Raw genomic sequence first — 14003 nt, 5'->3', positions numbered from 1 at the left:
TTCGTTTGAATTGCTATGCGTAAAAGCACAAAAGTTATACGAGTGATTTTGGCATCAGATAATACGACATTGTTATTTACTTGTAAGTCTCACAGAGGAATGCAAGGATGCAAAATTTTGATCGCAGCAATGAATTAACAGATCTTGTCTCACTGTAAATCAAACCTGTTAACATACCAAAATTATTTGTTTAGAGGCAACAATTCAATACTTTTCACTTGAATTTTTACATACCCCTAAATTACGCGACGGCAAAAATATATCTTTATGTTATCGAAATATTGGTATTTATCTTTAATTTTTATTATTTTGAAAACTATACAAATGAGAGAAAAATATATGCTACCTTCTCTATTTACGATTATTATTTTGTAAGACAGTTGAAGGTTAAATTCTGCTAGTTAAAGATAAGAATATTTGTAAGACAGTTGAAGCTTAAATTCCGCTAGTTAAATATAAGATTATTTGTAAGACAAATTAAAGGTTAAATTCCTCTAGTTAGAGATAAGAATATTTGTAAGACAGTTGAAGGTTAAATTCCTCTAGTTAGAGATAAGAATATTTGTAAGACAGTTGAAGGTTAAATACCGCTAGTTAAATATAAGAATATTTGTAAGACAGTTGAAGGTTAAATATCGCTAGTTAAAGATAAGAATATTTGTAAGACAGTTGAAGGTTAAATACCGCTAGTTAAAGATAAGAATATTTGTAAGACAGTTGAAGGTTAAATTCCGCTAGTTAAATATAAGATTATTTGTAAGACAATTGAAGGTTAAATTCTGCTAGTTGAAGATAAGAATATTTGTAAGACAGTTGAAGGTTAAATTCCGCTAGTTAAATATAAGATTATTTGTAAGACAATTGAAGGTTAAATTCTGCTAGTTGAAGATAAGAATATTTGTAAGACAGCTGAAGGTTAAATTCTGCTAGTTAAAGATAAGAATATTTGTAAGACAGTTGAAGGTTAAATTCCGCTAGTTAAAGATAAGAATATTTGTAAGACAGCTGAAGGTTAAATTCTGCTAGTTAAAGATAAGAATATTTGTAAGACAGTTGAAGGTTAAATTCCGCTAGTTAAAGATAAGAATATTTGTAAGACAGTTGAAGGTTAAATTCCGCTAGTTAAAGATAAGAATATTTGTAAGACAATTGAAGGTTAAATTCCTCTAGTTAGAGATAAGAATCTTTTGTTCTTGGCCATGGAACTTGTACTTGACTGGTGTTCTAGGACATTCCAAAGGAGGTAGAGAAGAACCTGTCTCCCAAACAATGCGCTGTGCTCGACGTAGCCTTGGACACTATCAAGCAGTACTTCCATGCTGGCGGCAACGGTCTCAAGAAAACGTTCCTCGAAAAGAGTCCTGAATTGCAATCGCTTCGATACGCTCTTTCCCTTTATACTCAAACGACCGATACTCTAATCAAAACCTTTGTCACTTCACAAACAAATGAAGGTAAGTAATTTTACTTTTTCTTTTCATTTTGTTTCTGTATACTTCCGCGTAATAAACTATTAAGACATAACACATGCATTTGTTTTTTGTCTTTGTATTTCAGTACTCATAGTTTGTCAACTTTCTACTTTATTATCATTGGGTTTCTAACGATGTATCGTTTGAACAACAATTAAATTACGCCTTGTAAACAATACAGAAGATATACTCCTGTTTCCTTGATCTCGTAGATCTTCAATTCGAGAGCAACGCAATGGAATTACTATTGAAAATGATGATTTCACTATTCTGATATCATACGATTATATAATAAAACTCGTACTTATATGGATATATTTCGCCACTAACAATGTTAATCTGTTCCGTGATATTTAGATGTTGGTGTATTGATATCAGGTGTTCAAGTCCACTTTAATAAAACTTCGTCACATACGTCAAATCTGTCATTTAATTTCAAGTGTCGAGTACCCATATTATTTACAAAATTCTACTTGGAATCTGCTGTAATAATATTCTTAAATCCGAGATAGTTTTAGCTTATGGCACTTTAAGCCTAACACATAAAACTAATATTTATTAGGCTATTATATGCACTAAGAACCATATTTTATTGAAGTTCACCAACTACACACACCTCCATCATATACGTTTTACATAACCCCATGTAGGATACATGATAATGATCTTAACAATTGTTTCATACATAATAACTTATGCCTCCATAACCACCGATATTTGTCACAAAGGAACCTAGAAACCTACTATTTTACTGACACCTTAAATCCTTGTACATAACTGTTATCACAAAGATTTTGGACAATTTGTAACACCTTGATTATCGTATCTCTATATCATTACGGCTATTACACTACATCTTCGTCTTCTAATAACAAAGACTTAATAGGCTTATATTTCTCCGAAATTTGAGTCTCCCCTTGTTCAAAGAGAACCTACATTTATTAGATCTTATGATCTTTTATACAGTAAGCAACAGTTAAATTTTGGTTCCTTAAGAAACTGAAAATGATACTCTTTTATTTCCTGCTCTTTTGAAACAGTGATTCTAGATAATTTTGTGTGTAACATTACGGGTATTTGGACGCTTATAATACTTGGAGCATTCAGTTCTTTTCTATTACTTTCTACCTTATCATGTCGCACGATCTAGTGACAATAATAATTACGGATAAATTCTGCTTTTCCAGACTTTTTTTTTCTAAAAATTGATACTTTTTTTGCTAAATATACTCTGATTTTGATTAGGTTAGGTTAGATTAAGTGTTACACGGAAAGTTTAGCGTTATACTTCCCTTCACGGTTTGTATAGATTAGTAACGGCTTTTTTTTTTTCTTTTACTACCTAGTTTTGGGCCCCCTTCCCCGCCAAAATTTGTGTTCCTTCATTACACATACACTGCAATTTCTATTCTATTCACTTCACAGATTACCCACGCATTTATTACCCTTTCGTAAAACGTTTCGTTACGAAATTTCGTTTCTCCTGTAAACATTCTGTTTTCTTTACCTAGTTTTGGCCCTCCCAATACAGAATTAACCCATAACTTCCTTTATCCATCTTTTTCACTACAACAGACCTGTACTATCTCTTTGTGAAAATATTTTGATGTACGTAAGGCGGTATCTCTAATGAACATTCACTATATATCTTCCATTCACAAAGAATGTTGTTATAAAATATTGAAAGAAAAAAGTTTCGTAACAATTTCTGTTCATAACTATCCATAACTTATTTCAAAAAGTAGTTCCATTCCACTATTAAAAGAAGTAAAAATTCATTAGTTTTCGGGAAGAGCCTATCATTTGGAAGCAGGGTATTTAATACTTTACTTTATGTTTAAAATGTGGAAAGTAAATTTAAATTTTACTGCATTTAAAATTAGTATATAAATTTAAGAGTTACTAAATTAAACATACTCTTATTGTATTATCACCTTATATTTATGTAGCTGAAACATAAAATTCCTGAACAATTTAAGGAAATATTTACATCTTATAAGCTTCTTTGTAAATTGTGAATAAGTAACTGATTCTCAACACAAAGATATATTAATGATTACTAAAAATGCACTGGAAACGATATATTTTAATTCGATCTCACCATTCAATTGCGTTGTTACAGATATAATCATTGTTGACAACAATAGCGTAAATCTGTGCTAAGTGTTAATAATTCCATATTTTATACAAGCTTTACTCTTCTATTTAATGATATTAAGAAAAATAATTATTTCACAGAATGCAAAATTCAAACTTAAACAAAACATAATGATAAAGAAATTTTTATTCAAGTGACTTATAAGTTAGATCGTTCCCTTTTTATTTTTTATCCCGTACAGAAATGAATTTTCCAGTCATTTCACAGTGTTTCTTTCTTCGGAAATTTATTTATTTATTTATTAAAGTGAATGTGCAAGTAAGAAGTAATTTTAAATATTTTCGTCAATTAAATATTTCCTTATACGAGTAATCTTTAGAATTTTTTCTTCTTCTTTTGAGTACTTGTATCACTTCGTGTCTGTATACTCGAAACATAGTGTACGTCCCACTGCATCATTGCCGTAAACTTGCGATTATCTTTCTGCTCAATTTGTTCAGTTTAACGCAAAATTTCACTTCTTTCTTTCTTTTACTTTTTCTTTTCTTTCTTTTTTTTTTTTTTTTCATTTCAAACATGTGCTCACAAAATCACCACCAGAGCGAATCTCGATATTAACACAGCCATGTATGTTGTACATTGCCTTATTAATATTGAAGGTCATTATAGCTGTGAGTGCAACTTTGTGTTGCCATCTATTGGCGTGCTATGGAACTAACTCGCAAATCTTTTGACATAGTTGTACAAATATCCGACAATGCACGATGCGTATATCCAAAAACTATATTACTACCTTTTCACAGATATGATGAATTATTGAACCAGTGGTTGAACGGATTTACTAGTTGTCATTCTTCTTTAGTTGTGAAGAAGCACAATATTAATTTATTGATGCATAATTTTCACGAGAACTGTTTTGAAAGAAAGTATATAATTTCTTTATTTCTGATCTAAAAGAGACAAAAACAGGACAGATCAAACCTTTTAGACGTGCATCTATGCACGCTTATTTCATACAATTAATATAGTTATTTATATTTTAACCTTTTGCGTTCCAGGTTTCTTTTAACCAATTTTAACCCTTTGCGTTCCAGGTTTCCTTTAACCAATTTTAACCCTTTGCGTTCCAGGTTTCCTGTAACCAATGTGCGTGCTGTAATACCAAGTTTGCATTTACTGTTAAAAGGCTTTCTAGACAGTTATATAGCGCATAGTTATTGTGCAAGTGCGAGGATAGAACATTACTAATAAGAAAAATATATTTGCATTGAGAAACATTTGGACTCAAAAAGGGAAATTTTGATGTTCTGAAGGGATTTTATGCTGCTTCAGATTGACAACATTGACAGGAGATCAAAGACAAAGTATTTTTCTTTTTTTCTTTATTTTCATATTTCCGATCTCAAAATACGAGGTGGCCAATTGTTTATCGTCAAAACAAACATATACGTGGCATAATTGAACAAAGGTGTTGCCAAGTGTTTATCGTCAAAACAAACACATGGCTCCCTTAGTGCTGCCACCTAACGAAACAAAACATTTTTTTTTATCTTTTTTCTATCAGTAAGGTGCTGTCATCTAAGGAGACATAGTAGAACTAACTCGTGACTTGCATCCACTAAAAAAATTCATTATCTCCAGGATTAATACGTTCGTTAAAAAGGATATCATTTTCAGACATCCCCATGAATGTCACTGTTATTTTGCAACGCAGCATTTTATGACATCCATATGGGTGTCACTAGAACTCAAGGGGTTAAAATGTCTTGTTTTTGAAGCTAGGAGCACAGAGCTTCCATATGTATAACATATCAGGGATCAAACCGTATATCATATAATTGGAGACTCTATTTAAATCATTCTGAAACTCTAATAATGAAAACTTTGTAGAAACAGGAACTTTCAAATATTTATTAATGATATGAACAAGTATTTGATATTATTATATAGTAATTAATTGTTTACAATATTTTTGTCGCATGCTTTCATACATTTGTGTATTTCTTTTTACCTAATGTTAAATGTGTATTGTAACTTTGTTGTGTTGATAATTGTGATTGTATTATTGTCCAAAATTGTTTAATCTAATATTAAACTTTTTTTATTATTTTATGAATTAAAAAAGTTCAATTAACAAACTTTCAAGCTTTTTATTATTATTATTATTATTATTATTATTATTATTATTATTATTATTATTATTATTATTATTGTGATTGAACTCAGTATCTATTCAAGTACTAAAGAATCCAATAAGGAAGTAATATATACAGCTCCGGATCTTGAAGTTTCCCCTCCTCAATTTCGCAAAGAACATTAAGATACTTCCGTTGATAACATAAATATTAATTTATTTCATATTAAATAAGATGTATCGCTTTTTTTTTTTAAAAAAAAAAACAGACTAAATGTAACTTCAATTATCACTGTGTTGCGAGCGGTGATAATATTTAGAAAAATGTAAGGAAAAGGCTAATAATTACCGCAGATAAAAGCACTCTACTAGGAAGTATTTTCAGAGAACCTTATCTCTATCTTCAGCCTAGTCACGATTCGAAAAGAATTTAAAACATGGGGAGAAATGTGGATGGTTAAAAAGTTGGTTAAAAAAAGAATTTAGAATATGCGAAGCGTGATTCTTCTTGTCGGACATAAACAGACATTAATAGTAACTCACATGTCACTGTTCACTGTTGTTCATTGTTTATACTGTTAAGAAGATACTGCAAATATATAACATCAAGACCTCATAAGTTCCTCCGAAATCCATAGAAAAATATATTACAAATTTTAAGGCATTTTTACTGATCCCTAGCAAATTAGCGAAAAGGAATAGTCAAACAAAAAGGAATATTTGTGTCAGAATAGTACATTCGCACATCGAAATCTCGTAGATTAAAACAGGTATCCTAATTGGTATCACATCTCAAAGACAATAACCATAACATAGCTAACTCATGTTTGGTAAAGAAAGCAAAAACAATACCTGAACGAAAAATTAAAGAAGCCTATTACATTAATAACCTGTTGTTTTGTATGGTTGCGAAACATGGTCACTTACTCTGAGGGAAGAACATAGACTGAAAGTATTTGAGAACAAGATCCTGAGACGAATATTCGGACCCAAAAGGAACGGGAATGGGGAATGGCGGAAACTTAATAACGAGGCACTACATAATTTATATGGTTTACCCAACATTGTTAGGGTCGTCAAGTCTAGGAGGCTTAGGTGGGCAGGTCATGTAGCTAGAATGGAAGAAAGTAGAAACGCTTTCAAAGTCTTGACTGGAAGACCAATCGGCAAACGACCATTAGGAAGACCTAGGCGCAGATGGGAGGACAATCTCGCAGAGATTGGAATACAAAGTAGAAACTGGATGCAGTTTGCTAAGGATAGAAGTCAGTGGAGAGCTTTTGAGAACGCGGCATTGAACTTCCGGGTTCCATAGACCATAGAGTTAGTTAGTTAGTTATTACATTAATAAAGAGAAACCTACACTCAATTACGATAAAGGAAAACTCATACCTACACTCATAGGGAAACATAAATGCGATTTGGAGCAGTCTTTTTACTACTCATTTTCTCCGTCTGGAAGGTAATAAAAAACAGTTAACAACAGTGAACAGTGACAAGTGAGTTACAATTAATATCTGTTTATGTCCGACAAGAAGAATTACGCTTCGCATATTTTAAATGCTTTTTAACCAATTTTACCCATCTACATTTCTTCCCATGTTTTAAATCCTTTTGGAATTGTGTCTAGGCTGTAAATCCAGATAATGTTCTCCAAAAGTACTTCCGAGAGAAGTGTTTGTTTTCTGTGGTGAGTATTAGACTTTTGCTTACATTTTTCTATAACTTGAATTATTTAATATTATTGGAATTACTTGTTTTTATCCCGTTCTTTCTTGCAATTCTGCTGATTTTTCGGACATGCAATTGCTGTTTCATCTTCAGAGCTAAAAGAAAGAATAAAAATGAGGTATTGTAATGGTAAGAAATTTTAACTACTGAGGATCTCCTGTTTAAAAATTAGAAAATACAATAGTTTTTGTCTTAGTTCTTTGTCATAATAGATAATTGCTGAAGACATGCGAAGTACATTGTCCCATAAGGCATTACCTCACAACAGTGCATTTCGTATATTTTCAGCAATATCACACAGAACGAACAAATAAAAGAAGTTTATTGTATTTTTGTTTTTTCGACACAGAAATTCCCATTAGTTAAACTTCTTAACTTTACAAAATCAATTTATACCTTTTTTAACTCTGAAGAAACAGCAATCATGAAGTTGAAATATAAACAGAATTTCATCAAATACCTGGATAAAACCAAGTTGTAACGCTTGCCCGTGCAGTCTCTCCCTGTACTGTGCAGTTTTGCAGATATACACATGATAGATCCGGTTCTGTACACGAATGGTAGGAAATAAAGTTATATTACTCCCTAACATTTGCTTCTAAGCTTAAATATATTAATAATGATAAATTGTATCTAAGTGTAGATTGAAAACTTAAAAAGAAAGAAAAATAATTATGATATATAGGTAACGAAATATATTTTTTGTAATTTTTCCTCCTCGTTAATCCCCTAAAGTTCCACTTAACAACAAAAAGACCCTTAGACAGAGGTCAGTTTCAACGGATCGTGAGGAAGAACCTACATTGGAAGGGCTTGAGGAGCCCCTTAAAGCCAAGAAACCGAAAGAGCCCCGGCCAGGTAAACAAAATAGTTTTACCCCACAGCTGAGGCTCATATTTTCTAATAGTTACTTGACACAATCACTACTACATTTTTCATGGCATATTGTAGTAAATGCCACTCACTTGTGAAATTTTGCTCATCACAATATATTTTGCTAGTTATAACACAATAGTATACTTATCGTACTTGCAGAGCATGTAATAACAAATTTTAGCAGCAAAGTACAGCAAAAAGGCATTTATCAAAGCATTTTTGAACTTGTTTGAAACTTCTCTATTGCCATGCACTTCACGTACACATATTATTTATCTATATAACATATCGCCTCGTAATCTGTACATATAGCACGCTCAGAATACGAATATTACCTTACATTTATCGTGGTAATAAATTAATCCATTGGCATGCAGTGTTACCTGTCAATCATACGAAGGCAGTAAATGTATCATCATTTTCCAGACGATTTAAAATATTTATCTTTAGTTTAAATGTTTTACTAACAAAGTACATTCGCGAAGTGTCCCTTCGGGATTCGTCTAAAGTTGATTTAAATGCAAAGTTCTCCACAGCCTAATATATATTGTACTAATTTTAGCGGACCATACCGGTAATTTATATATTTATGGATCTTCATATATTTGGAATTCAATCATACACTACTACAACGCTCGGACACAAAATTGCTTAGAGTTTCTTTAGATGTAACTGGACATGAATGAGGGCATATACAAAATAAATTGGATCAAGTACTGCTTCTCTGACACACATTACCCATCCCGGCCGCCATTTTGAATCCACCATATTGGATTCAACTTTCGTTTTTTCAGGTGGTTAACGTATGTCAGAGAAGCAGTACTTGATCCAATTTGTTTTGCAAATCCTCACATTCATGTCCAGTTACATCTAAAGAAACTAAAACAATTTTATGTCCGTGCGTTATAGTGGTGTACGATTGAATTCCAGATATATGGAGGCCCGTAAATATGCAAATTACCGGTATAGGCCACTAAAATTAGTACAATACACATTGGGCCGCGGAGTATTTTCATTTGAATCAATTTTACACGAATGCCGAGGAGACACTTCGCGAATATATCTTTTAAGAGAAGGTGCACATATCCAGTAAACTTTCGTAGTTAAACGAACGATCTATCAAATATTGTAATATATATATAGGCGAAAAGATTAAAATGCCAATGGGTTAAGAATTTTACGCAAATTAATGCTACAATAGCATGACGATAGAAAATGTGTTGCTTAGGACGGACTACTTAGCTAGGTGTAAACTAAGTAACTGTAATATTTGCTGTACTATCTTACTTTGTAGTGGACTTGTACTATCTTTCTAGTATCGTAATGTATTATATCAATTTTTTACTTTCATTTTGAGTAGTGTAGTTTTTTTCCCCTGTATGACACCACTTTTTTCTTTACTCTCTTGAATAGAAGTATTCCTTTATTTCTTAACTTGAATAGGGGTATTTTCAAACATAGGTAGAGAAAAAGAAAACTTCCAAGGTAATGAAACTGACATGATTGATTAACATTACGGACAGTGTATATATATATATATATAGTCTGTAGTGTTAATCAGTGAACTTTACTGAACTATTTACATGTTTGTTAGTACATTATATAAAATGAATTTCTGAAGAAATATAATAATATTTTAGTGTACAAAAGCGTTTATCCTTATATGATCAGAGGTAAGTTCTACGAGGCATGTTCAGAAAATAAATGTACTAGATTTTTGTACGTTTCAAAAAATTTATTTAAAACAAAACTTTTTGCATGCTTACATCAGTATATATGTGAACTATTTTTCCATGTTGTCGCCATACCTCTCGATGCACTTACAAGGGAAGAGAGGGAGATTATATATCGAAATGGAAGATGGTTTATACACCAATCGAAAGCATGAATGATTCCTATTACGAAACTGTAATAAAAATGTTCCGAATGCATATACTGTGCGAGTTATATGAATATACAGGGTGTCCAGAAAATCCGTTGCCACCCCTAGAAATCGCAAACGGTGAGACAGATGCCAAAACAGGAAAACACGTGTTTGATCATTTTAAAAGTACAACGTATCAAAGCAAAAAAATGTTGTCCCAGGGCCACCCACAGGGTCCCAGGCGGGGTCCAACTCAAAAATTACAAATGGTAAGGGGATCAAGTAACATATCGGACATAACAAGGAATTGAAAAGCTGTTGCGAATTGAAATTAGACGAAAGGAGTCTTGAATCTCTAAAATTAACCTGTGCAAAAAGGCGGCCGGTCAAAAGTTCTGCAAAAACGTTATTGTAAAGTCTATGACTATCCCAAAAAACCTGAAACGGTAAGATAGACATCAAGACAGGAAAACACGTTGTCATCATTTCAACAGTACAATGATTGAAAGTAAAAATATTTGTCCCAGGGTCCTCCGCAGGCTCCTAGAAGGGGTCCTCCTCAAAATTTTCAAATGGCAAGGGGGATCAAGTAGCATATCGTTTGAAAGCTGTTATTACATAAAAGCAGATGGAACAAGCTCGGACCCTCTACGATAACTGTGCAAACATCTTGCTTTTAAGTTCTTCTGTCTATAGTCAGGTTTTAGTATGTTTTCACTTTAATTATTGTACTCAATTCAAAGAAAGAAAACGCCCCTACTGTGAGATTCTGCTCTTTGGGCCCAGTAATGTCTAAATAAATAAAAAAATATAATAAAATAAAAGAAATTAAGAAATAAAGAAAAGAAAATAAAAACCTTTGACATCTTTAAGTATGGAACTGACTAGTCAACATATAATGTACTATAGTGGTACTTATGCTCGTTGTCCGGATTATCAAGTATAAAATGATCTAAACAAATATTTTCTTGCACCAGAAGCAGCAAATACGTGCAAGTATCTCACAGTGACATTAAGTGCCGATTGGAAAATGGAAAGCGAATGCGCTTGGAGGACCGAAATGAGGATGTACATTTTAACTGACCGCCACTTTGCACAGGGTAATTTTAGAGAGTTGAGACTTTTTTTTGTCTTCTTTCACTTTCCAACAGCTTTCCAAAGATATGCTACTTGACTCCCCCTTACCATTTGTAATTTTTGATTTGGACCCCGCCTGGGACCCTGTGGGTGACCTTGGGACAACACTTTTTACTTTGATGCGTTGTACTTTTGAAATTATGACAAACGTGTTTCCTTGTTTTTGCATCTGTCTCACCGTTTGCAATTTCTAGGGATGGCAACGGACTTTCTGGACACCCTGTATATTCGTATAACTCGCACAGTATATGTATTCGGAACATTTTTATTACAGTTTCGTAATAGGTGTCATTAGTGCTTTCGATTGGTGTATAAACCATCTTCCACTTCGATGTATAATCTCCCTCTCTTCCCTTGTTAGACGAGGGATTAGTTTTTTTATGCCTTGCTCAAAGAAGTTTGCTGCCACCTCTTTTGCCCAATTCTTCATCTCCACCTTCACTTCCTCGTCAGTTGAACATTTTTTTCCAACCATGTGCATCTTCAGGGAGATGAAGAGATGATAGTCTGAAGTCGTCAGGCCAGGAGAATGCGCATATGAATCAAAATCAAGGATCTCGTCGTGCATATCACCATGAGCGTTTTTAAATTCACGACATCACTTAAACATATCCGTACGATTCAAAATTCCTTCATCATAAACTGATTTGATCTCGTTAAAAACTTCAGACGAAGAGTTTTCCTTCACAACGAGATAACGGATAACGCTGCGAATCTCGCAATTGGTGGAAGATTTTATCAACATATTTCATGGGATACGTTACTGTGGCCACAGTTTTGATCGTACTGACACATAATTGGTCTCGCTGGAAAGGGTAGAAACTAAGCTACACGGCAGTGTGACCAACATAGCAATAACAAATTCTCTCTGCCCGCGTGGGCCCTAGGACACTTATTTTGTGGACGTGCCTCGTATCATATTCTTTGTCATATTCCAATGCAGCTGTATAATTTTTAATTAATGTTTTAGCAATAGACGAAAACATAGGTGGCATAATATGTCACTACTCATATGTAAGACACCAGTTCTTTTCAAAATCCAGTTATCTCTTCTCATATATGTTTCGGCCCGTGATTTCAGTTCATAACGCGTGAATTAAAAGTACGCTAGACAGAATGTGAATCGAGTCAGATATATATATATATATATATATATATATATATATATATATATATATATATAAGATCTACATACGCATTACCATATATACACTCAGGTACTGCATTACGTGTTAGCTTTAACAAGAACGTTATTCTAAGATTATTACTAATAGAAAAAAAAATAGAAATGCGTAATTCTGTTTGTCATATTGTACGGATGTGAAAATTGGTCGCTGACAGGCAAAGAACAAAAAGTGAGATTTATGGAAACGAAGTTTTCATAATATATTTGTCGGAAAGGAGATGAATAAATGGGAGAACTTAGAAAGCTAACAGTACATAACGCAGATCTTAGAAATAGCTATTGGTAACCAAGTATCAAATAGATAATAATAAAATCGAGGCATCTGAGATGAGCAAGACACGTCGCTGTATGAGTAACACGTGCAGGGCCCATATATAGAGTCCTAGTTGGGAAGCCTAGGGGAAAGAGATTTCTAAGTGGACCGAGAAGAAGGTGGGAGCGTAATAAAAACTATGATTTTACAAGAGGTGGGTAATTCAATCAAACTTGTCGCAGAATAAAATCCAATGGAGAAGTTCTGTTTCTGTTGCAATGAACTTTCTGGCTTCTAAGACATACTGTCAGATTATCAATAATTACGAATGCAAGAAGAACAAATGAATAACATCTTTATTGTGACAACTTAAAAACATAAGACTAATAGGTTACAAATACGGTACAATGATTTACCAAAAATTGTCTGACTTCTTAAAGAAGCATGAAAAATATAAGTGACAATTTAGTTCACAAAGATTAAGCAAGATACTATGAAGAAATAACAAATAAGTTGCGTACGTATCTAAAACAAATAACGGACTGAAAGGTTAAAAAGCTGACGTATTGATCATTACATAAATATAGTATATTGATATGAGAATAAATTTACAACAATAATTCGGAGATATAGTATGTAAATGACATACAACAATATGAAAACTTCGATTAAACAAAATTATATCAACAATATTTATCTATCTATATATATAAAAGTGAAAGTCACTGTGTTTGTAACTTAATAACTCTCGAACCATCAGACTGATCTAGATCAAATTTTCCACATAGATGAGGTTCAAGCCTGGGATGTTTTTTTATCATTTCACTTCGACGGTACAGCGCAGGGGAGGGGTATAAAACTTAATTACTCTTGAACCACGAGACCGAACTCGATCAAATTTGCCACATAGATTAGGTTCAAGCCTTGGATGTTTTGTATCATTTCATTTTGACGGTACAGCGCAGGGGAGGGGTATAAAGTTTAATTACTCTTGAACCACGAGACCGAACTCGATCAAATTTGCCACATAGATGAGGTTCAAGCCTGGGATGTTTTGTATCATTTCATTTTGATGGTACAGCGCAGGGGAGGGGTATAAAGCTTAATTACTCTTGAACCACTGGACCGATCTCGCTCAAATTTGCCACATGGATGAGGTTCGGGTCTGGGATGGTTTTTATCATTTTATTTTGACGGTACAGCGCAGGGGAGGGGTATAAAGCTTAATTACTCTTGAACCACAAGACCGAAC

The 14003-nt window shown here is 33.1% G+C and overlaps 1 protein-coding gene across 5 annotated transcripts in view; it reads left to right on the top strand.

The window, feature by feature from the left end:
- The window catches only part of unc-13 (protein unc13 homolog), a 529021-nt gene that overhangs the window by 486113 nt on the left and 28905 nt on the right, over nucleotides 1-14003 (top strand). For 2 of the 5 annotated variants that reach the window (XM_081733414.1, XM_081733413.1), the window contains exons 24-25: nucleotides 1229-1454; nucleotides 8171-8293. In XM_081733414.1, coding sequence (XP_081589540.1) covers nucleotides 1229-1454; nucleotides 8171-8293 — 349 coding nt within the window. The remainder of the gene's footprint in view (nucleotides 1-1228; nucleotides 1455-8170; nucleotides 8294-14003) is intronic. The other 3 variants (XM_081733417.1, XM_081733416.1, XM_081733415.1) reach the window with 2 other exon arrangements.

The sequence above is a fragment of the Thermobia domestica genome, chromosome 12 (genome assembly GCF_964235325.1).
Source record: "Thermobia domestica chromosome 12, izTheDome1.hap1.1, whole genome shotgun sequence".
Taxonomy (NCBI): domain Eukaryota; kingdom Metazoa; phylum Arthropoda; class Insecta; order Zygentoma; family Lepismatidae; genus Thermobia; species Thermobia domestica.
This window is presented reverse-complemented; position numbering and strand designations above follow the sequence as displayed.